Raw genomic sequence first — 22690 nt, forward strand, 5'->3', positions numbered from 1 at the left:
TTCCTCTACCGGCCGCAAGGCGTCGTTGTCGCCCCGTGGCTTCTCGGCCTGCGCCGCAGCCCGGAACCTCTTTTGCTGAGCTCGGGACGCGGCCGGAACGCGTCCGTCGCCGTCCCGCTCCCTCTGGAGCCGACTCCAACCGGCAGGCGGGTGGGCTCGGGAGCGGGCAGGGGCGCCAGGCCGGGGTCGTGCGAGGTCAGCTCGCGTCGCGCTGAGCCCCCTGCAGCCCGGCCGGCGCCATGTACGCCGTGTACAAGCAGGCTCACCCGCCCACCGGGCTGGAGTTCTCCATGTACTGCAACTTTTTCAACAACAGCGAGCGCAACCTCGTGGTGGCCGGCACCTCGCAGCTCTACGTGTATCGGCTCAACCGCGACGCTGAGGTAGCGCGCGCGGGCGGGGGGCGTGTCACGTGGGGGGGTCTGACGCGGGGCCGCGAGTCCGCCCGGGGACTCTTAAAGAGAAAAGCAAGGGCTCAGCTCTGGCTTCCGGTGGGGCGCGGAGCCTCAAGCCTGAGGGTCTCTTTGCATAACCATTATACCAGGTCATCCCCCGCCCAAGGGCTACCTACTCCTTTTCTTTTCCTTCTTCTTCCTAATTTCATTCATTACTTCATTTGCTAGGACGGAAGTCGTCCCCCCTGCAAGTGGAGACCGGGGGCTTGAATCCACATCCTTAAACTTGATAAGCATGTGCATTCTACCAGGTGATCCACCGCCGACCCCCTTGTTTTATTTGTTTTACTGAGAAAGATACAGAGAGTAAGAACAGAGCTCAGCTCAGCTCAGCTCAGCTCTGGTTAATGTTGGTACTGGGGAGTAAACCTGGGACCATTGGGGCCTCAGGCATGAAAGTTGTTTTGCAGAACCACTATGCTGTTTCCCAGCCCTGGTAGAGGCCGGGTGGTGGTGCGCCTGGCTGAGCGCACATGTTACAGCGCACAAGGACCCAGGTTCAAGCCCCTGGTCCCCACCTGCAGGGGAAAGCTTCACAAGTGGTGAACCAGGGCTGCAGGATTTTTTCTGTTTCTCTCCCTCTTTACCACCCCCTTCTCTCTTGATTTCTGGCTGTATGTATGCAATAAGTAAATAAAAATAATTTTAAATAAGGAAAAGAGAGAAAATTGCAGGGGTAGGGCCTGGGCGGTGGCACACTGGGTTAAACGCACATAGTACAAGGCACAAGGATCCGTGCAGAGATCCTAGTTCCAGCCCCCACCCCCTCACCTGCAGGCTGGTCGCTTCACAAACTGTGAAGCAAGTCTGCGAATTTTTATCTTTCTCTCCCTCTTTTTCTTGTTTTAATTTCTTTATTGGGGGATTAATGTTTTATAGTGGACAGTAAATACAGTAGTTTGTACGTGCATAACATTTCCACATAACAATACATCCCCCATGAGGTCCTCCTCTGCCATCATGTTCCAAGACCTGAATCCCCCCCACTCCAGAGTCTTTTACACTAACTCCAGTCCAAGTTCTGCTTAGTTTTCCCTTCTGACCTTGTATTTCAACTTCTTTTTAAAAATATTTATTTATTTATTCCCTTTTGTTGCCCCTTTTTTTTTTTTGTAGCTATTGTTGTTGTTATTGATGTTGTTGTTGGATAGGACAGAGAGAAATGGAGAGAGGAGGGGAAGAGAGAGAGGGGGAGAGAAAGATAGACACCTGCAGACCTGCTTCACCCCTTGTGAAGCGACTCCTCTACAGGTGGGGAGCCGGGGACTCAAACCGGATTCTTATGCGGGTCCTTGCGCTTTGCGCCAACGTCTGCTTAACCTGCTGCGCTACCACCCAACTCCGTTTTTCAAATTCTAAGAGTGAGACCATCCCATATTCATGCTTTCCTTTCTGACTTATTTCACTTAACATGATTTCTTCAAGCTCCATCCAAGATGGGGTGTACAATATGAAATCACTGTTTTCTTTCTTTTATTATTATTAATTTTCCCTTTTGTTGCCCCTTGTCTGTTGTTGTAGTTATTATTATTGTTGTTGATGTCGACATTGTTGAATAGGACAGAGAGAAATGGAGAGAGGAGGGGAAGACAGAGGGGGCAAAAAAAGACACCTGCAGACCTGCTTCACCACCTGTTTAGCGACTCCCTTCCAGGTGGGGAGCTGGGGGCTCAAACCGGGATCCTTCCGCGGGTCCTTGTGCTTTGCACCACTTGTGCTTAACCCGCTCCGCTACTGCCTGACTCCCGGACCTCTTCTACGGAGAATAGTCCGTTCATTTCCTCATATCCTCTCCCCATTTTTGGATGGGGTCGTTTGTTTTCTTGTTGCTGAGCACTCTTTTTTTAATTTTAATTTTTTAAATCTTTATTTGATAGAGACAGACAGAAACTGGGAGAGAAGGGGGTGATAGAGAGGGAGAGAGACAGAGATATACCTGCAGCCCTGCTTCACCACTTGCAAAGCTTTCCCCCTGGCGGTGGGGACTGGGGGCTGGAACCCTGGTCTTTGCACTTTGTAGCATGTGCGCTTAGCCAGGTGTGCCACCACACAGCCCCCTCTCTCCCATTCTCTTGTCTTCCCCTTCCCTCTCAATTTCTCTCTGTCCTGTCCAATAAAATAGAAAAAAGATGGGGGTTGGGTGGTAGCGCAGCAGGTTAAGCACACATGAAGCAAACGCAAGGATTGGCTTAAGGATCCCAGTTCGAGCACCCAGCTTCTCACCTGCAGGTGAGAGGGGTCACTTCACAAGTAGTGAAGCAGGTCTGCAGGTGTTTATCTTTTTCTCCCCCTCTCTTATTTCCCCTCCTCTCTCCATTTCTCTCTGTTTTATCCAACAACGACATCAATAACAGCAGCAATAATAACCACAGCAACGATTAAACAACAAGGGCAACAAAAGGGAAAAAATAGCCTCCAGGAGCAGTGATTTGTGGTGCAGGCACCTAGCCCCAGCAATAATCCGGGGGGGGGGGGGGGGGAGGAAAAAGATGGCCTCTAGGAGCAGTGGATTTGTAGTGCAGGCACCAAGCCCAGATGATAACCCTGGAGGCAAAAATAAATTGCAGGGGCCGGATGGTGGTGCACCTGGTTGATTATGCACAAAACACTATTAGGACCTGGGTTCAAGCCTCACCTACAAAGGGAAAGCTTCATGAGTGATGAAGCAGGACTGCAGGCGTCTTTCTGTCTCTTGCCTTCCCTTCTCAGTTTCTGTCTGTCTCTATCCAATAATTAAAAAATAAATAAAAAATTAAAAAGAAAGAAAAAAAATTGCAGTTGGTGGCAGCCTTCCCCTCTTCCAAGCAGAAACAGGGCTTTCTACTGTTGTTATCAAAGTGGCCTCAAGTCGGTGGCCTTAGAATCTGTTCCTTCTGTCCAAGTGTGTGCTGATAACCCAAAGAAGTGGTACTCTCTGTAGCCACAAAAGGAAAAGTAACCTGTTAAGTTTGTTGCCATGAGTTACCATGGGAAAGTCAGTAATTGTGTAAAAGGGCAAGTGCTACTGTGCTCAGGTTGCCCCAGTCTTTTTTTTTTTTCCCTCCTCCAGGGTTATTGCTGGGCTCGGTGCCTGCACCATGAATCCACCGCTCCTGGAGGCCATTTTTTCCCCCCTTTTGTTGCCCTTGTTGTAGCTTCGTTGTGGCTATTATTATTGCCCTTGTTGACGTGGATAGGACAGAGAGAAATGGAGAGAGGAGGGGAAGACAGAGAAGGGGAGAGACAGATAGACACCTGCAGACCTGCTTCACCGCCTGTGAAGCGACTCCCCTGCAAGTGGGGAGCCGGGGGCTCGAACCGGGATCCTTACGCCAGTCCCTGCGCTTTGCGCCACATGCGCTTAACCCTCTGCCCCAGTCTTTTATGGACAAGTCCGCCTGGATCTGCTAGCTTAAACACTGCTCCCTGCAATAAAGCCTTGGGGTATCCTGCCTCTGTGCCTGAGAATCCAATAAGAGGAGAGCAACCGCTCAGTACAGGGTGCACGGGGACAGTGCTTATAAATGCAGTGAGTCTGGCAGGAACCAAGAAGGGCCCAAAGGGAGCTGTGTGTTTCCTGTGCGCTGCTCAGAGAGCTCCAGAGAATGTTCATTCCTTCCAGAAAGGCTGAGATGGTCTAGGCTGGGAGTTTTATGAAAGTAAATAAAGTGTGATGAACCAGTAGAGGAAATTCATATTTGGCTGTTCTGTTTGCTAGAAAGATAGTTGACCCAGGAATTTCTTTCTTTTCTTTTTTTTTTTTTTTTTAATTTATAATATGGAGATATTGACAAGACTAGAGGATAAGAGGGGTACAATTCCACATAATTCCCACCACCAGAACTCCCTATCCCATCTCCTCCCTTGAAAGCTTTCCTAATCTGTAATTGCTTCCTCGCTGAACATGGGTGTTGGTAGGTTGGTCCCTACCCCCAGCCTCTCTCTCTCATTTCCCTAGTGGGGCAGGGGTCTGGGAAGGCGGGGCTCCAGGACACATTGGTAGGGTTGTCTGCCCAGGGAAGTCAGGTTGGCATCATGGTATCATGTGGAGCCTGGTGGCTGAAAAAGAGTTAAGATATAAAGCAGAACAAATTGTTGGGAGTCTGGCGGTAGCGCAGCGGGTTAAGCGCAGGCGGAGCAAAGCATAGGGATCCCGGTTCGAGCCCTTGGCTCCCCACCTGCAGGGGAGTTGCTTCACAGGCGGTGAAGCAGGTCTATAGGTGTCTTTCTCTCCCCCTGTCTGTCTTCCCCTCCTTTCTCCATTTGTCTCTGTCCTATCTAACAATGACGACATCAATTAAAACAACAAGGGCAACAAAAGGGAATAAATAAATAAATTTTTTAAAAATCTTAAAAAAAAAAAAAAGAGAGAACTAATTGCTGATTAATCATGAACCTAGAAGCAAGAATATTGCAGATGAAGGTTTGGGGTCTCCATTTTGGCCAAAGCTAGGAGGCCTATTTTAGGTATATTCCAAGGGGCGCATGAGTCTGACAGCTAACATGCAGGTAGAACCAAGTTATTATCTGGAGAGATGGTGTCATAGTTGGAAAAAGGACTAGAAAGCTGGGTCGGGGAAGAGAGTAGCTCCCAAATATGGGAAAAGTATATAATGTTTATACATTGTTAACTGTGGACCCCATCGGTCTGATCTGGGGCCCACAGTCAGCACAGGAGCCTGTGTAACCTCTGCATCCCTGCAGGTCTGAGCTTTCCCTCCCTTTCCTGTGTTGTATGAGAGACCTGCTCAGCTCTGGTTTAGGGTAGTTCTGGGGGTTGAATCTGGGACTGGATTCTTAGGTAAGAAAGCCTTTTTGCATAATCATTATGCTGCCTCCCTTCCTCTCTTTTCTCTCTCTCTCCCTCCCTTTTTTTTTTTTATCCTTTAAATAGTTATTATGAGAGAAAGAAGGATAGCGAGCACAAACCAGAGCATCACTGGCACATGCAATACTGGGAATTGGACTCACAACCTCAGATTTTTGGTCCCAACACTCTATGTATGGTGCCTGCTTCCTGGGCACTAGCAAGACTTCTTGCCAAAGATGATTTAAAACAAAAAGAGGGAGTCGGGCGGTGGTGCAGCGGGTTAAGCGCACGTGGCGCAAAGCGCAAAGACCAGCGTAAGGATCCCAGTTCAAGCCCCCGGCTCCCCACCTGCAGGGGAGTCACTTCACAGGTGGTGAAGCAGGTCTGCAGGTGTCTGTCTTTCTCTCCCTCTCTCTGTCTTCCCCTCCTCTCTCCATTTCTCTCTGTCCTATCCAACAACGATGACATTAGTAACAACAACAATAACTACAAAAGCAATAAAAAAACAAGGGCAACAAAAGGGAAAATAAATATAAAAAATAAAAGATAATTAATTTTGCATAAAGACAGAGAGAAGCTGAGAGGGAAGAGAGGCAGAGAAAGACATCTGTGGCACTGTCCCCTCTCTCACACACACACAGGTGGTAACTGGGAGCTTGAACCCAAGTCACTGCTCATTTTAATGTGTGCACTCAACTGGGTGTACAACTACGTGGCCCCAGTTGTTGTTTCTGAAGGTGGAGGGTGGGGTGGGTGGGTAGTAAGAGTTAATCACAGACAAGGTTGCAAAGTGGAGGCTTCACTCAACTCTGGGCAGCTGAAGGACCATCTCTCCCCGTGCTGCCTATGCTGTGCCCAGCCCAGCAGCAAGTCTGGGGGATAGAGAATGGCTGTCCAGGAACTGAGCCTGGCCATTGGGTAGGCTGCTGGGCTTAACCATAAGGGGACTTCCTGAGAGCGGATGTCGGGGCTTAGGTGTGAATTGGGGTGTTCCTGCCTGTCTCCAGGAGCACCTGGCTGCGTGTCCCCCCTGCCAGGAGGGTTGGGCAAGCCTCTTGACCTAGGATGGCCTTTTCTCATTGTCCCTACCCCTCCTTCAGGCACCAACCAGGAATGACAGGAGCACAGGTGAGTGCACGGGTGGCTACGCTGGGCTTGTTGGGAAGTGGGAGTGAATGGGGCTTGGGGCCCAGACCTGTATCTCCTGCCTCTCCTGCAGAGGGACGGGCCCACCGGGAACACCGGGAAAAGCTGGAGCTGGTGGCCTCCTTCTCCTTCTTTGGCAATGTCATGTCCATGGCCAGCGTTCAGCTGGCTGGAGCCAAGCGAGATGCCCTGCTTCTGAGCTTCAAAGATGCCAAGGTGGGCAGGGGCTGACTCTGGTGGCAAGGCTGGGTAGACTGCGGTGGGGAGCCACTCATCTGACCTGCTGCCTCCCCCACCCCCAGCTGTCGGTGGTGGAGTATGACCCAGGCACCCATGACCTGAAAACCCTGTCCCTGCACTACTTTGAGGAGCCTGAGCTGCGGGTATGGCCAGCCTCCTCTCCCTTGCCCTGCCATGGCACGCACACACACCCTGGTACCCACTGCTTTCCCACTTCCTTCTTGACGCTCCCTCTGCCCCCAGGATGGGTTTGTGCAGAATGTGCACACACCAAGGGTGCGCGTGGACCCCGACGGGCGCTGTGCAGCCATGCTCATCTACGGAACGCGGCTGGTGGTCCTGCCCTTCCGCAGAGAGAGCCTGGCTGAGGAGCACGAGGGGCTCATGGGCGAGGGGTGAGTGCCAGGGTGGGCAGGGGAGCCCAACCCCAGGTCCCGTGTCTGCTGCCGACTGACACCCCATGCTCCCAGGCAGAGGTCCAGCTTCCTGCCCAGCTACATCATCGATGTGCGGGCCCTGGACGAGAAGCTGCTGAACATCGTGGACCTGCAGTTCCTGCACGGCTACTACGAGCCCACCCTGCTCATCCTGTTTGAGCCCAACCAGACCTGGCCGGGGTGAGCCACCTTGGCCCTGCTGCTTTGGGGATGTGGATGAGGGGGGTCTGCAGGCTGTTGCTGGCTGCTGACCTGTGCACTCTGCCCCTAGGCGTGTGGCTGTGCGACAAGACACGTGCTCCATCGTGGCCATCTCACTGAACATCACGCAGAAAGTGCACCCTGTCATCTGGTCCCTCACCAGCCTGCCTTTTGACTGTACCCAGGCCCTGGCAGTGCCCAAGCCCATAGGTGAGGGCTGCGTGGGGAATATTGAGGTGTGCACAGAGAGGGCATCGAGCCCCTTGTTAACGAATCCACCTTTAGGTGGGGTGGTGATCTTTGCTGTCAACTCCCTGCTGTACCTGAACCAGAGTGTCCCCCCCTATGGCGTGGCTCTCAACAGTCTCACCACCGGCACGACTGCTTTCCCTCTCCGTGAGTTTGTGGGGCAGCCCTGAGCGTGGCGCAGGGCCTGGGTCTGTTGAACCCTAATTTACACACACATACACAAACACAAACACACACATGTACACACAGGTACCCAAGAGGGCGTGCGAATCACCCTGGACTGTGCCCAGGCAGCCTTCATCTCCTATGACAAGATGGTCATCTCCCTCAAGGGTGGTGAGATGTAAGTTCCTCTCAGTGCCCCCACTGAGCCCCAAGTGTCCCACAAGCCCTGCCTCCAGCTCTCCTTCCTTTCCGCCAGCTACGTGCTGACCCTCATCACCGATGGCATGCGCAGCGTCCGTGCCTTCCACTTTGACAAGGCAGCCGCCAGCGTGCTCACCACCAGCGTGAGTACAGGGCTGAAGCCTGAGTGGTGCCCCTATCCCTTCTCATGCCCTCATCCCTCACTGCCTGCCCACCCACAGATGGTCACTATGGAGCCTGGGTACCTGTTCCTTGGCTCCCGCCTCGGCAACTCTCTGCTCCTCAAGTACACAGAGAAGTTGCAGGAGTCCCCTGCCAGCGCCGTCCGAGAGGCTACTGACAAGGTGGGTGCCCAGGCCTAGTGGGACGTTGCCTTTGCCACAGGGTGACCTCAGCACCGATCACCACTGTCCCTCCTTATAGGAAGAGCCTCCCTCCAAGAAGAAACGAGTGGACTCAACAGGGAGCTGGTCCGGTGTGTACTGGGCTGGGCTGGGCTGGTGGGACCCAAGCCCCCAGGCATTTCTGACTGAGTCTTTGCTTCAGGGGCCAAATCGGTGCCACAGGACGAGGTAGATGAGATCGAGGTGTATGGCAGTGAAGCCCAGTCAGGCACCCAACTGGCCACCTACTCCTTTGAGGTGAGTTTGGGCAGAAGGGACTACATACTCTAGTTGGCTGCCCTCTGACCCCTGCTGTCCCCACAGGTGTGTGACAGCATTCTTAACATAGGACCGTGTGCCAATGCTGCCATGGGGGAACCTGCCTTCCTTTCAGAAGAGGTGCCTGAAGGGCAGAGGCTGGGATTTGGGGGGGAGGAGGAGGAGCCTGTGGCTGGGCTGTCCTCACCCCCCTTTCCCCGCTCCAGTTTCAGAACAGCCCAGAACCAGACCTGGAGATTGTGGTTTGCTCTGGTTATGGGAAGAATGGGGCTCTCTCAGTGCTGCAGGTGTGTGTGTGGGGGGGGTTATGGGGTTTGTAGGGACATCTCTGGGTGGGGTCAGTCTGGACTGATTGCCCCCTGACCATTCCAGAAGAGCATCCGGCCCCAGGTGGTGACGACCTTTGAACTCCCTGGCTGCTATGACATGTGGACAGTCATCGCTCCAGTGCGGAAGGAGCAGGTAAGGCCTGGGAGGCTGCTGGGCCCCGGTGGGGAGTCTGCAGCAGGCAGGCACCTGCTGTGTGGCTTCACATTGTCACGTCGCTTGGGCATGGGTCTGCCCAGGACGGGACTCCTTGGTCTCCTTCCCAGCAGCCCTGGCTGAGTGATGGGTTCCTGCCTTCACAGGAGGAGACCTCCAAGACGGAGGGGTCAGAGCAGGAATCTAGCACCCCGGAAGCAGATGATGATGGGCGAAGGCACGGCTTCCTCATCTTGAGCCGGGAGGACTCCACCATGGTGAGGGCTGGAGTCAGGTGACCCAGGTTGGGGTCCACTGGAGGGCACCCCTCACTTATCATTGCCCATAGATCCTGCAGACTGGCCAGGAAATCATGGAGCTGGACACCAGTGGCTTTGCCACACAGGGTCCCACAGTTTTCGCAGGCAACATTGGTGACAACCGCTACATTGTGCAAGTGTCTCCACTTGGGATCCGCCTGTTGGAAGGAGGTGGGCCGAATAGCCAACAGAGGGATAAGAAAGCCAGGCAGGTGGGTGAGTGTGCGGGTAGCCCGGGCACCAAGCAGATGCCCCTGTGCCAACAGTGAACCAGCTACACTTCATCCCAGTGGACCTGGGCTCCCCCATTGTGCAGTGCGCTGTGGCCGACCCCTACGTGGTCATCATGAGTGCTGAGGGCCACATCACCATGTTCCTGCTTAAGAGTGACTCGTATGGGGGCCGTCACCACCGCCTAGCCCTGCACAAGCCCCCACTGCACCATGTAAGTGCCCACACCCTCCTCACCTCCCCCAGCCTGGCCCTGCGCTGTGGCTGAGCCTAGCCCTGTCCCGTCCCTGCAGCAATCCAAGGTGATCGCTCTGTGTGTGTACCGAGATGTCAGTGGCATGTTCACCACCGAGAGCCGCCTAGGCGGGACTCGAGAGGAGCTGGGAGGCCGCACTTGCTCAGAGGCAGAGGGCCAGGGCCTGGAGACCAGGTGCGTGGGGGCCAGGCGAGACCAGGGAGGGGATCCCTGAGGCAGGCCTTCTGTGACCTCTGTGCCCTTCCCAGCCCCACGGTGGACGATGAGGAGGAGATGCTGTATGGGGACTCAGGCTCCCTCTTCAGCCCCTGCAAGGAGGAGACACGCCGAAGCAACCAGCCTCCCGCTGACAAGGACCCCACGCCCTTCCGGACAGAGCCCACCCACTGGTGCCTGCTGGTTCGGGAGAATGGAACCATGGAGGTGGGTCACCCTATGCCTGGCTGAGGGCCCACCCTGCCCTCTGCCCTTTCCGGTGCTAACTGTGCTCCATCTCCAGATCTACCAGCTCCCTGACTGGCGGCTGGTATTCCTGGTGAAGAACTTCCCTGTGGGGCAGCGTGTCCTGGTGGACAGCTCCTTTGGGCAGCCCACCACACAGGGGGAGGCCCGCAAGGAAGAGACCACTCGTCAAGGGGAGCTGCCCCTTGTCAAGGAGGTGCTTCTGGTGGCACTAGGGAGCCGGCAGAGCAGGCCCTACCTGTTGGTAAGCATGAGCCTCCATCCCAGTACTACATTGTTCAGCCTTCCCCAGTCCCCTGCACTCCCACTCCCATAGTGCTCCCCCAGGTGGCCCCACATCCCCCTTCTTTCCATTGGCCCCTGGTGACTGCACCCCTCACCCCCCAGGTGCACGTGGACCAAGAACTGCTCATCTACGAGGCCTTCCCTCATGACTCTCAGATCAGCCAGGGCAACCTTAAAGTTCGCTTCAAGAAGGTGCCAGGGTCAGGGCGGGCGGGTCAGGGTCCTGGAAACCTCTGCAAGACTCGGTCTTCACAGTGGGGTCCTCCCAGGTCCCCCACAACATCAACTTCCGTGAGAAGAAGCTGAAGCTGTCTAAGAAGAAGGCAGAAGGCAGCAACACTGAGGAGGGTGCCGGGACCCGGGGTCGCGTAGCTCGATTCCGATACTTTGAGGACATTTATGGCTACTCAGGGGTAGGCAGCAGGGGCCTTGGGTGGGGCAAGGTACGTGGTCTTGTGGCCTTACAATGTCTGTCTCCAGGTCTTCATCTGCGGCCCTTCGCCCCACTGGCTCCTGGTGACCAGCAGGGGGGCCCTGCGGCTACACCCCATGGGCATTGATGGTGCTATTGACTCTTTTGCACCATTCCACAATGTCAACTGTCCCCGAGGCTTCCTGTACTTTAATAGACAGGTAAGGAAGCCCTGGAGTCAGTGGGGAGCTTCCCGGAACTTGGCCAGGAGCTAGGATCCTGTACACAAGGCTGGGGACCCCTGGGAGTCAGGGTTGTACAGAGAGTGGTGGGGACCAAAGTTATGGAGGTGGGACTTGGGACAGATTTGGAGGGCAGGCTAGAAGGGCATAGAGCCCTTGGGCACACCATCTGGCCTGGCAGCCATGACAACTTTCCTCTTCCTGAGCTGAGCTGTGTGACTGTGTCTGTTACCTTAGTGAGCTTGCCCTGGAGTCACTCTGAGGGTCACTTAGTAACAGTGAAGAGGCATGTGCTGGTGATACAGGATATTTCAAGGGAGGAGCGGGGCTTTGGCAGGGGCCGCTAACACCTACTTCTGCAGACCTGGCTTGGTCAGTGTGTGGGCTACTCTTTCCTGCAGCGTCCAGTCCTGACCCTCCCCTTGCTCAGCCTGTTCCAGCAGGGAGCCTCTGAGGCTTAGGTCTGCGGTCAGACCCCCTGGGCAGTAAGCCTCACTGTCTCCATCCCCAGGGCGAGTTGAGGATCAGTGTCCTGCCTGCCTACCTGTCCTATGATGCACCCTGGCCTGTCAGGAAGATCCCGCTGCGCTGCACAGCCCACTATGTGGCCTACCATGTAGAGTCCAAGGTCAGTCTTGCCCCTCAAGACCCAGAATCTACAGCCCTGGCCTCCAGGCATGACATGCTGTTACCCCCCCACACACACACAGGTGTACGCTGTGGCCACCAGCACCTACACTCCATGCACCCGCATTCCACGCATGACAGGAGAAGAAAAGGAGTTCGAGAACATTGAGAGAGGTGAGCAGTGCCTGCTGGACCGGTTACGGTCCTAGGATTGCCCCCCCATGACCTCTGCCTCTGCCCTACAGATGACCGCTACATCCACCCCCAGCAGGAGGCTTTCTCCATCCAGCTCATCTCCCCAGTCAGCTGGGAGGCCATCCCCAATGCCAGGTGAGGCAGGTGCCAGTGTGAACGGAGCTCAGCTGGGTGGGGCTGTGCCCTGACTACCTGCTGGCCTGGCTGCAGGATTGAGCTGGAGGAGTGGGAGCACGTGACATGCATGAAGACGGTGTCGCTGCGCAGCGAGGAGACTGTGTCTGGCCTCAAGGGCTACGTGGCGGCAGGGACCTGCCTCATGCAGGGGGAGGAGGTCACATGCCGTGGGCGGGTAAGGGGCCAGTGGGTGGGGGCAGGCCATGCCTGGCAACCCATGTGCTGTCCCCACACACCATCCTTCACCCTCTGTGGCAGATCCTGATCATGGATGTGATCGAGGTGGTGCCAGAGCCTGGCCAGCCCCTGACCAAGAACAAGTTCAAGGTTCTATACGAGAAGGAGCAGAAGGGTCCTGTGACTGCCCTGTGCCACTGTAATGGCCACCTGGTGTCAGCCATTGGCCAGAAGGTGCCACCTCCTGGCCTTCCCCATTGACCCCTGGGTTCCTGTGTGTCTGCCCCCGCTTATAGTCCCCCACCCCCAGATCTTCCTATGGAGCCTGCGGGCCAGCGAGCTGACAGGCATGGCCTTCATCGACACCCAGCTCTACATCCACCAGATGATCAGTGTCAAGAACTTCATTCTGGCTGCCGACGTCATGAAGAGCATCTCCCTGCTGCGCTACCAGGAGGAGAGCAAAACACTGAGCCTGGTGTCCCGGGTACTGATGCGCCCACTGTCAGGACCATTGGGTGTGGGGTGTGGGCAGCCCCAGGCTCACTCTGACCATGCCCTTATCTCAGGATGCCAAGCCTCTGGAGGTTTACAGCATAGACTTCATGGTGGATAATGCCCAGCTGGGTTTCCTGGGTAAGCCTGTGTCTGGGACTCCTGAGGCCTGGGGGTGCTGGGGCTTTGGGCCCTAGGATTGACTGGGTTCTGCTTTGCAGTGTCTGACCGGGACCGAAACCTCATGGTATATATGTACCTTCCCGAAGGTAAGTGCCTTCCCCACGCCTACCTCCACCCCGCCCACCCTCAGAGGTGACTGAGTGGGTGGTTGACCTGAAATTCCTCTGTCCCAGCCAAGGAGAGCTTTGGGGGCATGCGCCTACTGCGCAGGGCAGACTTCCACGTGGGTGCCCACGTGAACACCTTCTGGAGGACCCCATGCCGGGGGGCTGCCGAGGGTTCCAGCAAGAAGTCAGTGGTGTGGGAGAACAAGCACATTACGTGGTTTGGTGAGTGTTGGGCCGCCTGGGCAGGTGTGTGTGTGCAGGGAGCTCTGGGCTCATGCTGCCCCCTCCCCCCAGCCACTCTGGATGGTGGCATTGGGCTCCTGCTGCCCATGCAGGAGAAGACGTACAGACGGCTGTTGATGCTGCAGAATGCTCTCACCACCATGCTGCCCCACCATGCTGGCCTCAACCCTCGTGCCTTCCGGTGAGCCCTCTCCCTTCTGTCTGCCTGCTCGCCTGCCTGCTGCCCCTGCCCTCCCGCCCCAGGCCTGCCTGACAGCCTGCCTGCACTCCTCCAGGATGCTGCATGTGGATCGGCGCATCCTGCAAAATGCCGTGCGCAATGTGTTGGATGGGGAGCTGCTTAACCGCTACCTGTACCTGAGCACCATGGAGCGCAGCGAGCTAGCCAAGAAGATTGGCACCACACCTGACATCGTGAGTGCCCCTGCTCACACCCCAGGCTCCCCAGGTTTGAATTCTCCCACCCCCTCATCCAGCCCTCTCCCTGCAGATCCTGGACGACTTGTTGGAGACGGATCGTGTCACCTCCCACTTCTAGACCCGGGTTACTGCCACTGCCCCACCCCTTTTGTACAAAACATAAAAAGAGAAAGATTTTTTGGACTGATTTAAGGAGAGTGTGTGGTCATTGCAGGGAGTGTGGAGAGCTGCACCATGCTCCCCACTCCAGACCACAGTTGCTCCAGCACCCCAGGTCCTGGGGCATCCACTTCTCTGGCCCTGGAAGCTCCATGGGCCTGAGGCAGGGTGGTCCTTGGCCCTGGGCTATAGCTCAGCGTCCTGCGGCTTGAGCTTCCTCAGGCCTCCAGGTACTCGTACAGTCCTTCGGTCTCCTCCACAATTCCCAGGTAGACCAGGGCTCGAATCAGGAAGGTGGTGAAACGCATGGACAAAGTCTCCAGCCTGGGGCGGGTGGGTAGAAGGGCTTTATGTTGGGGGCGGGGGAGGGGTCCTGGCCACTTGCCAGCCCACTGGCTGCCTCTTGTCCACTCACCTCAGGACCACTTCAAACTTAAACGTCTCCCAGAAGACCCTGATGTGGCGCAGGAGGCTGGCACCATAGACATTCTGGTATGCGGTACTCATCAGGCGGCTCCAGCTCCTGACAGCACTGCCCAGAAACAGTCAGCCCGGCTGCCTGCCCACACCCTGGCCCCACTCCGTGTCTTGCTGGCACCCACCTCTTGCCCATGACAAAGTAGCGGTCCACAGGGGAGCCCAGGGTGCTGTTGATGGCGCGCACGGTATTGATGTTGCGCAGCACAAGCAGCATGGGCCTCGGCAGGGCCTTGAGCACTCCCATGATGTCCTCAAAGTGCTCGCGAGCCATATCCTGCATGTAGGCGGCCTCCTTGTGGCTCAGCAGGTGTGAGCGCCACAGCTGCCCCAGGCGCACAGGCCTCTGCATGAGCACCTCCGAGAACAGGAAGTAATCTGAGGGTGGGGTCAGGCTGCGCCCCACCCAGCAACGCCACCACCCTGCCTCACCTTGCACCCCAAGTGCAGCTGCGTTGGCCTTCATGGCTGCATCGTCCCTTAGGATGATGGCCCTCCACAGCTGGCACAGGGCTGCCCGCTGCCTGCGGGGCTAGTAGTGAGCACGAAGTGGAAGAGGGCAGCACCCCTGGCCCCTGGACCCCTACTTACTTCTCATCCAGGTACTGGTAGAGTCCATGATCCAGCAGCACCAGCTGTGCTTTCCCATCTGGGCCTTTCCGCACCAGAACTAGGGACAGGGCGAGCAGGCTTACCACACACCAGGCTACACCTTCCCCTACCCTGCCTCCCACGGGTTTTTCCTACCATTGCCAGGGTGAGGGTCCGAGTGGATGAAGCCGGTGTAAAATATCTGTTCCCCAAAAGCCTGGATCAGCTTTTCTGCAATCTGAGGACACAGCAGGCCTGTGTCACCATCACCCCGTGCCCACATGGCCCACACCATGCCCAGGGCACAGCACACACCAGCACTCACGTCCTGCACTGCCAGCCCCATGGACTTGATGGCCTCTACATCGTTGACCTTGCAGCCCTCGCAGAATTCAGCCGTCAACACACGCTGGGAATGGGTGGGGGTATAGCATAATGGTTATGCAAAAAGACTTTCATGTCTGAGGCTCTCAAGTCCCAAATTCAATCCCCCACACTGCCATAAACCAGAGCTGAGCAGTGTTCTGGTTAAAAAAAAAACATGCTGGGAGAGGATAAGGGCTGAGCTTGGCAGGCTCGTGCAGCCCTACCCAGGAGTGGGCCCAGCTCACCTTGCTGGACAGGGCCCAGTACACCCGGGGGACCATGATGTAGCTGAAGTGCTGCAGCTCCTGTGCACAGCGCTCAGCATTCCGGCCCTCGTTCTCAAAGTCCAGCTCCTGGGCTAGGGTCCCCTTCAGGTCCTGGGGTGCACAGGGCAGTTGGGAGTGATGGGTGGCGGGGCAGGTGCCCCCAAACACATGCAGGACACTGCCCCTCCCCTAGTAGTGCATTACCTGGAGCACCCAGCTAAAGCCAAAGCTGGGGTGCATGAGTTCCACCAGTCGCAGCAGCAGCTCCAAGGTGTAGATGTCCCCGTCAAATCGGTCCCGAAGGTCAATGTACTGCACCTGCACAGACAGGCGTGAGAGTGTGGGGGTGCTCAGGGCATACTCACATCAGACAGGCCCCTACCTTCACAGCCACGGCTGTGCCGTCGTGCAGCCAAGCACGGTGCACCTGGGCCAGGCTAGCGGCGGCAATGGGCTCATAATCAAACTCCTTGAAGAGCTTGTGGGGTGGTGCCTGGAAGTCCTCCAGGAACAGCTCTTCCACCTGCAGGGGGAGGGGGGCCTGGGTAGTGTGTGGACTACCGCCTGAGCACCCCCACACTGCCAGTCCCCAATGGCACTCACCTCCTGGAAGCCCCGTATTAAGGCTTTGTCCTCCAGCACCCGAAGGGTCCTGATGTACTCAGGGGGCAGCAGGTGGTTGAAAGAGCATAGCCCCTGGCCCAGCTTCACATAGAGGCCCCCATTTCTGATGGCCCCCATCAACAGGGCATCAGCTGCTCGCTGGTGACACGCAGACATCACCTCTGAGTACTCCGGGCTGTTCTGACCACAGGCATGGAGGGAAATGATCAGCTCAGTGATCAGCCTCCTCTGGGACTTCCATCTACCACCCCCCACCTCAACCCCACCCCCTGCTGGAGATGAGCCAACTGTGGCCCAGGGCACAGGGACAAACCTCTTCCACTCCTCCTAGAACAATGTGTCTGCACCACCAGTAGTCCAGGGAGATCTGCAGGCCGACCTTTAGAGACCTAGTAACAAAGGCTGCCTTCATCCTCCTTCCTAAACATGCACCAAAGGGCACCCAGGACAGGTGTAGGGGCCAGAGCCACAGCAGGGGGTGGGGGTCCTCACCTCAATGGTAGCCATCTGTCCTAGGCTCCCATTCTCACTTGAGGCACACCCAGCCCCCTCTCCCACAGTGAACCCCACAGGTGCCTTCCATACCAACATGTCTATGCACAGGAGTCCTGGTGCTGTCCCAGGCTATGAAGGGGCAACTCCTAAGGAGTGGGTATGGGCGTGTGTGTTGATATTTTATTTACTTAATGAGACACAACAGAACACTGCTTAGCTCTAGCTTGTGGTGCTTGGGAGTGAACCTGGGGCCTCAGAGCCTCAGTTATGAAGTCTTTTGCAGAACCACTAAGCTGTCACCCCAACTTGAGTGGAGGCTCTTGTCCCGTAAGAGCAGGTCCAAGATGAGCCTTTCAGTAGCATCCCTGGCCATCTCGTCCAAGGAAGGGGCTGAGACAAAAAGAGTGTGTGTGCTCCACTGGGCAATCACAGAGACTGATGTTGAACAAATCAGCCAGAACCCTGTCCTCGCAGACTCCATCTGCCTGCCTTGTCCAGCCCACCAAGTGGTGTCTGAGGAAGGCGGGTACAGCTGGCGCAGTGAGCAGCACACAGGCTCTCTCTGAGCCAGCCTGCACTGACGGGGACAGGGGGCTAATGAGGACATGTCACTAAGTTCATAAGGGGAGCCAGGGCTCCCATAGTTGAGAGGATTACAAATGCAAGCAAGGAAAAATGAACGGGTTGGGGGTATGCTTTGGATTTAGAAACTAGCTCGCTGTACATGGCATCCAAAGCAGCCGCACCCAGCAGCCCCTGCACGACCCTGGGAGGCCCAACCCTCCACTTGGGAGGTCAGTAGCCCTGTGGAATGACGGAGAAGAGGTAGAGGCAGCTACTTGCCCACTCACCAAACCCTCCTGCTTACCCAGCAGAGCCAAGGCTGAACTCAAGTGCCCAGTAGTCCTGTCCAGCCCACTGTGCACACCCTACCAGGCAGCTCCAGGATGTCTGGGGGCAGTTTCAATGTCCCCAAAGAGAAGAGCTATATGCCCAGGCCTCCAACCTGACAAAGCGCCCGATGCCATCCACCATCAGCCGCATCTGCCTCTTCTCCTGAGGTTCTGCTGTGACATAGCGGACACCAAGAAACAGAGGCACCCCCAGTGCTGTGACAGAAAGCATCTTCTTCCACAGGGGCTTGGGTCTGGAGGACCTGGTGGGAGACAGGGTATGTGGAACACAGTCACCCCCTACCCGGCCTCCTTGGTGCACTACAATCTCTCGGGCAGTGCCTATACAGATGCTTGTGTGGTCAGAGAGCTCTGAGGACTGTGCCCAAGAAGCCCCAGTTACCACAATGCCAGGATCTACACTCTATATGAGGCAGGAAGGGCTGCTCAGCCAGGGGAGCAAGTTAACAACTCCCACCTGCACCACGGATGGCACCCCAGGCACAGCAAGGCCAGGACACAGCCTAGTGAGAGAGGCGAGCGTGAAAGCTTGAGGCAAGGATTCCAGCAGGGACAGTCACATGGCTGAAGACAGTGTGTGCAGTGTTCTGCCAGGGAGCTTGACTCCATGCTTCCCCACCACGCTTCACCCAGCCCTGCCCACTGACCTCTGGCCATGAACTAGCTGCCTTCCATGGAGAAGAGGTGACCTCAAGCCCCACCATGGAACTTGCCCATCCCTACCCAGGGTGACACACTCACCATCTCAGGGGTGGGCCTGTCAGTGTTCGCCTGAAGAACACGGTAGGTGCTGGCCAGGGCTTCAGGCGGCTCTGCAGCAGGGTGGAGTGGAAGTGGCAGATCTGGGACTGAGAAAAGGCACAGACAAGTGAATACACCCTGGCCTCTTGCCAAAGGAACCTTAACAGGTCAGCCTCTACCCTAGGACAGTCTCAAGAGGACCATGTTTGTGGTCAGTCCTGAGGGCCTGATTTGGAAGTACAGTTATCTACACTCCTGAAAGCAATAGCCTCAGCATCCTCCCTAAGTCCCTGCATACTGTCCCCACCCCCAACAATCTACCAGTGCCCTGACATTTCCCAGAACTGGGAAATGTTAAGAGTTTAATCATAGGGTTAGAAGGCAGCCTATAGACCCTAGAAGGTAGTAAGGAACTCTGTTGGTCTGTTTGGGGGGTGGGGGAGCGCAGATGGTGGCACAATTGGTTGAGCATACCTGTTACCATGCACAAGGATCTGGGTTCAAGCCCCCAGTCCCCACCTGCAGAGTGCAGAGAGGCGCTTCATAAGTGGTGCTACAGGTATCTTTTTCCCTGTCTCCCCTTCCATCTCTGTTTCTCTGTCTCTAGCCAATAAATGGATATATTTAAAGCCAAAAAGAGCACTTGTATACTGAAAGCTAGTGAGCGCAGAGGACTCCCAAGTCCCAGAGGTGACAACTCAAGAGAACAATGTTCTAGACCAAGTGCTTGCCATAGTAACAGAGCCTTGATCTTCCTTTTTTTTTTTTTTATATTTTTTATGTTTATTTATTTTCCCTTATGTTGCCCTTGTTGTTGTAGTTATTAATGTCGTCGTTGTTGAACAGGACAGAGAGAAATGGAGAGAGGAGGGGAAGACAGAGAAGGAGAAAGACACACCCGCATACCTGCTTCACCGCCTGTGAAGCGACTCCCCTGCAGGTGGGGAGCTGGGGGCTCGAACCGGGATCCTTAAGCCGGTCCTTGCGCTTTGCGCCGTGTGCGCTTAACCTGCTGCGCTACCGCCCGGCTCCCTCTTTTTTTTTTTTTTAAGATTTAATTAATTTATTTATGAGAAAGATAGGAGGAGAGAGAAAGAACCAGAAATCACTCTGGCACTTGTGCTGCCGGGGATTGAACTCAGGACCTCATGCTTGAGAGTCCAAAGCTTTATCACTGCGCCACCTCCCGGACCACCCATTTTTTCTTTTTAAATATTTAAAAATATGGGAGTCAGGCAGTAGTGCAGCGGGTTAAGCGCATGTGGCACAAAGCGCAAGGACCAGCTTTCCCTCTGCAGGTGGGGACCGGGGCTCCAACCCAGATCCTTGCACAATGTAACATGTGCGCTCAACCAGGTGCACCACCACCTGGCCCCCACTACATCACATCTTATTTTATTTTAGCAAGTCAGTATAGTTTCTGTATTTAACTTAGATTTATAAAATTTATTTGCAAATAGGCCTTTTCCATTTGGCCCTATGATTATTGCTGAATACTTAGCTGATTATAACGTCAGCTTAAACTACGGCTGTCCACATTTACTTAGTATTCATTTTAAGTAAAGTGCTGTGTATAGAAATTTGTATTTTGGGGAGTCGGGCAGTAGCACCGTGGGTTAAGTACAGGTGGTTGCAGGTCCTTGCAAAGCGCAAGGACCAGCGTAAGGATCCCGGTTCGAGTCCCTGGCTCCCTACCTGCAGGGGAGTCGCTTCACAAGTGGGGATGCAGGTCTGCAGGTGTCTTTCTCTCCCCCGCTCCATCTTCCCCTTCTCTCTCCATTTCTCTCTGTACTATCCAACAACAACATCAATAACAACAACAACTATAACTGTAAAACAAAGGCAACAAAAGGTAATACATATTTTTAAAAAAGAAATTTGTATTTTGGAGGTACTTTATCTATCTACAAAGAAAAATCAGGAATTACTTTATTTTCTTTTGCATCCTGGGTTATTGCTGAGGCTCAGTGCCTGCACCATGAATCCACTGCTCCTGGAGGCCATTCCCCCCCCTTTTGTTGCCCTGGGAAATACTTTATTATAAAATGCTTCTAGAAATACTTTATTAATAAATACTTTATTATAAAATGCTTCTAGAAATCTTAATTGTGTTTATTTATTTTTTTTAATATTTATTTTATTTATTTATTCCCTTTTGTTGCCCTTGTTGTTTTATTGTTGTAGTTATTATTGATGTCGTCGTTGTTGGATAGGACAGAGAGAAATGGAGAGAGGAGAGGAAGACAGAGAGGAGGAGAGAAAGATAGACACCTGCAGACCTGCTTCACCGCCTGTGAAGCAACTCCCCTGCAGGTGGGGAGCCGGGGTTCGAACCGGGATCCTTATGCCGGTCCTTGTGCTTTGCGCCACCTGCGCTTAGCCCGCTGCACTACAGCCCGACTCCCAATTGTGTTTATTTTTTAAAAGAAAAAAAGCAGGGAGTCGGGCAGTAGCACAGTGAGTTAAGTGGCGCAAAGCGCAAGGACCGGCAGAATGATCCCGGTTCAAGCCCCCGGCTCCCCACCTGTAGGGGAGTCACCTCACAGGCGGTGAAGCAGGTCTGCAGGTGTCTTTCTCTCCCCTTCTGTCTTCCTCTCCTCTCTCCATTTCTCTCTGTCCTATCCAGCAACAATGACATCAATAATAGCTACAGTGGTAGTAGGGCGGTAGTACAGCGGGTTAAGCACATGTGGCGCGAAGCGCAAGGCCCTGCTTAAGGGTCCCAGTTAGAATCCCTGGCTCCCCACCTGCAGGGGAGTTGCTTAACAAGCGGTGAAGCAGGTCTGCAGGTGTCTATCTTTGTCTTCCCCTCCTCTCTTGATTTCTCTCTGTCCTATCCAACAACAATGACATCAATAACAACAACAAAACAACACGAGCAACAAAAGTGAATAAATATTTTAAAAAAATAATAGCTACAACAATAAAAACAAGGGGAACAAAATAAAACAAATATTTAAAAAAAGGAAAAAATCTGTAACTTGTGTGCACGGAAGTAATTAAGGTACATCATTATTGTAGTTTAAAAGTTGTACATGGGGAGTCGGCGGGCGGTAGCGCAGCAGGTTAAGTGCAGGTGGTGCAAAGCACAAGGACTGGAGGAAGGATCCCGGTTCAAGCCCCAGGCTCCCCACCTGCAGGGGAGCCACTTCACAAACGGTGAAGCAGGTCTGTAGGTGTCTGTCTTTCTCTCCCCCCTCTGTCTTCCCCTCCTCTCTCCATTTCTGTCCTATCCAACAACAACAACAATAACAACAACAAGCACAACAAAAAGGGAATAAATAAATATATTTAAAAAAAAAAGAATCCCGGTTCAAGCCCCTGGCTCCCCACCTATAGGGGGTCACTTCAACAAGCGGTGAAGCAGGTCTGCAGGTGTCTTTCTCTCCCCGTCTGCCCCTCTTCTCTCTTTCTTATCCAACAATGACGACATCAAAAACAACAACAATAATAACTACAACAATAAAATAAGGGCAACAAAAGGGAATAAACATAAAAAAAACAAGGGCAACCAAAGGGAATAAATATATTTTTAAAAAATATTTAATTTATTCCCTTTGGTTGCCCTTGTTGTTTTATTGTTGTAGTTATCACTGTTGTTGTTACTAATGTTGTTGGATAGGACAGAGAGAAATAGAGAGGAGGGGAAGACAGAGAGGGAGAGAGAAAGATAGACACCTGCAGACCTGCTTCACCGCCTGTGAAGCGACTCCCCTGCAGGTGGGGAGCTGGGGGCTCGAACCAGCATCCTTAGGCTGGTCCCTGCACTTTGCACCACCTACACTTAACCCGCTGCACTACTGCCGGACTCCCGGGAATAAATATTTTTAAAAAGGACAAATAAAACATGGCCAGGAAAAATTTTTATTATCTCTTTATTTATTTGTTGGAGAGATAGCCAGAAGTTAAGAGGAAGGAAAGATAGAGAGGGAGAGAAACAGACAACTATAGCCCTGTTTGTGAGGACTGCAGGTGAGGACCAGGGGCTCAAACCGAAGTCCTTATGCACTGTAACGCCTGTGCTCAACCAGGTATGCAACCACCTGCCCTCTTTTTCCTTTTTCTCTACACCAGGGTTATTGTTAGTGCTTGGTGTCAACACAGATCCACCGTTCCCAGCAGACATTTCTTTTTTTTACCAGAGCACTGCTCAGCTCTGGCTGGGGGGAGGGGGGGGGATTGAACCTCGGACACTGGAGCCTCATGCTGAGAGTCTCT

At 54.3% G+C, this 22690-nt stretch overlaps 2 protein-coding genes across 4 annotated transcripts in view; one reads left to right on the top strand and one right to left on the bottom strand.

Annotated features, from left to right (window-relative positions):
• On the top strand, nucleotides 1-14026 carry CPSF1 (cleavage and polyadenylation specific factor 1). The gene is made up of 37 exons (XM_007516030.3): nucleotides 1-383; nucleotides 6345-6372; nucleotides 6464-6606; nucleotides 6693-6773; nucleotides 6874-7025; nucleotides 7101-7247; nucleotides 7339-7478; nucleotides 7554-7664; nucleotides 7767-7860; nucleotides 7939-8026; nucleotides 8105-8227; nucleotides 8307-8358; nucleotides 8430-8524; nucleotides 8591-8665; nucleotides 8752-8832; nucleotides 8918-9007; nucleotides 9175-9285; nucleotides 9357-9498; nucleotides 9594-9772; nucleotides 9852-9988; nucleotides 10063-10237; nucleotides 10314-10520; nucleotides 10664-10753; nucleotides 10831-10974; nucleotides 11042-11194; nucleotides 11727-11843; nucleotides 11926-12016; nucleotides 12088-12172; nucleotides 12248-12389; nucleotides 12473-12625; nucleotides 12702-12878; nucleotides 12961-13027; nucleotides 13108-13155; nucleotides 13243-13398; nucleotides 13471-13600; nucleotides 13695-13833; nucleotides 13910-14026. Exons 1-37 carry the CDS (start codon nucleotides 240-242, stop codon nucleotides 13955-13957), a joined length of 4335 nt encoding a protein of 1444 aa, XP_007516092.1. The 5' UTR covers nucleotides 1-239; the 3' UTR covers nucleotides 13958-14026.
• The window catches only part of ADCK5 (aarF domain containing kinase 5), a 24105-nt gene continuing 15426 nt past the window's right edge, over nucleotides 14012-22690 (bottom strand). For 2 of the 3 annotated variants that reach the window (XM_060197378.1, XM_060197395.1), the window contains exons 2-14: nucleotides 18473-18579; nucleotides 17824-17973; nucleotides 16636-16711; nucleotides 16302-16502; nucleotides 16081-16221; nucleotides 15903-16016; nucleotides 15678-15809; nucleotides 15392-15475; nucleotides 15223-15304; nucleotides 15067-15145; nucleotides 14601-14999; nucleotides 14414-14530; nucleotides 14012-14322 (exon numbers count right to left, since the gene is read on the bottom strand). In XM_060197378.1, coding sequence (XP_060053361.1) covers nucleotides 14217-14322; nucleotides 14414-14530; nucleotides 14601-14999; nucleotides 15067-15145; nucleotides 15223-15304; nucleotides 15392-15475; nucleotides 15678-15809; nucleotides 15903-16016; nucleotides 16081-16221; nucleotides 16302-16502; nucleotides 16636-16711; nucleotides 17824-17973; nucleotides 18473-18579 — 1788 coding nt within the window. In that variant the 3' untranslated portion in view covers nucleotides 14012-14216. The remainder of the gene's footprint in view (nucleotides 14323-14413; nucleotides 14531-14600; nucleotides 15000-15066; nucleotides 15146-15222; nucleotides 15305-15391; nucleotides 15476-15677; nucleotides 15810-15902; nucleotides 16017-16080; nucleotides 16222-16301; nucleotides 16503-16635; nucleotides 16712-17823; nucleotides 17974-18472; nucleotides 18580-22690) is intronic. The other variant, XM_016185173.2, reaches the window with a different exon arrangement.

The sequence above is a fragment of the Erinaceus europaeus genome, chromosome 1, assembly GCF_950295315.1.
Source record: "Erinaceus europaeus chromosome 1, mEriEur2.1, whole genome shotgun sequence".
Classification (NCBI taxonomy): domain Eukaryota; kingdom Metazoa; phylum Chordata; class Mammalia; order Eulipotyphla; family Erinaceidae; genus Erinaceus; species Erinaceus europaeus.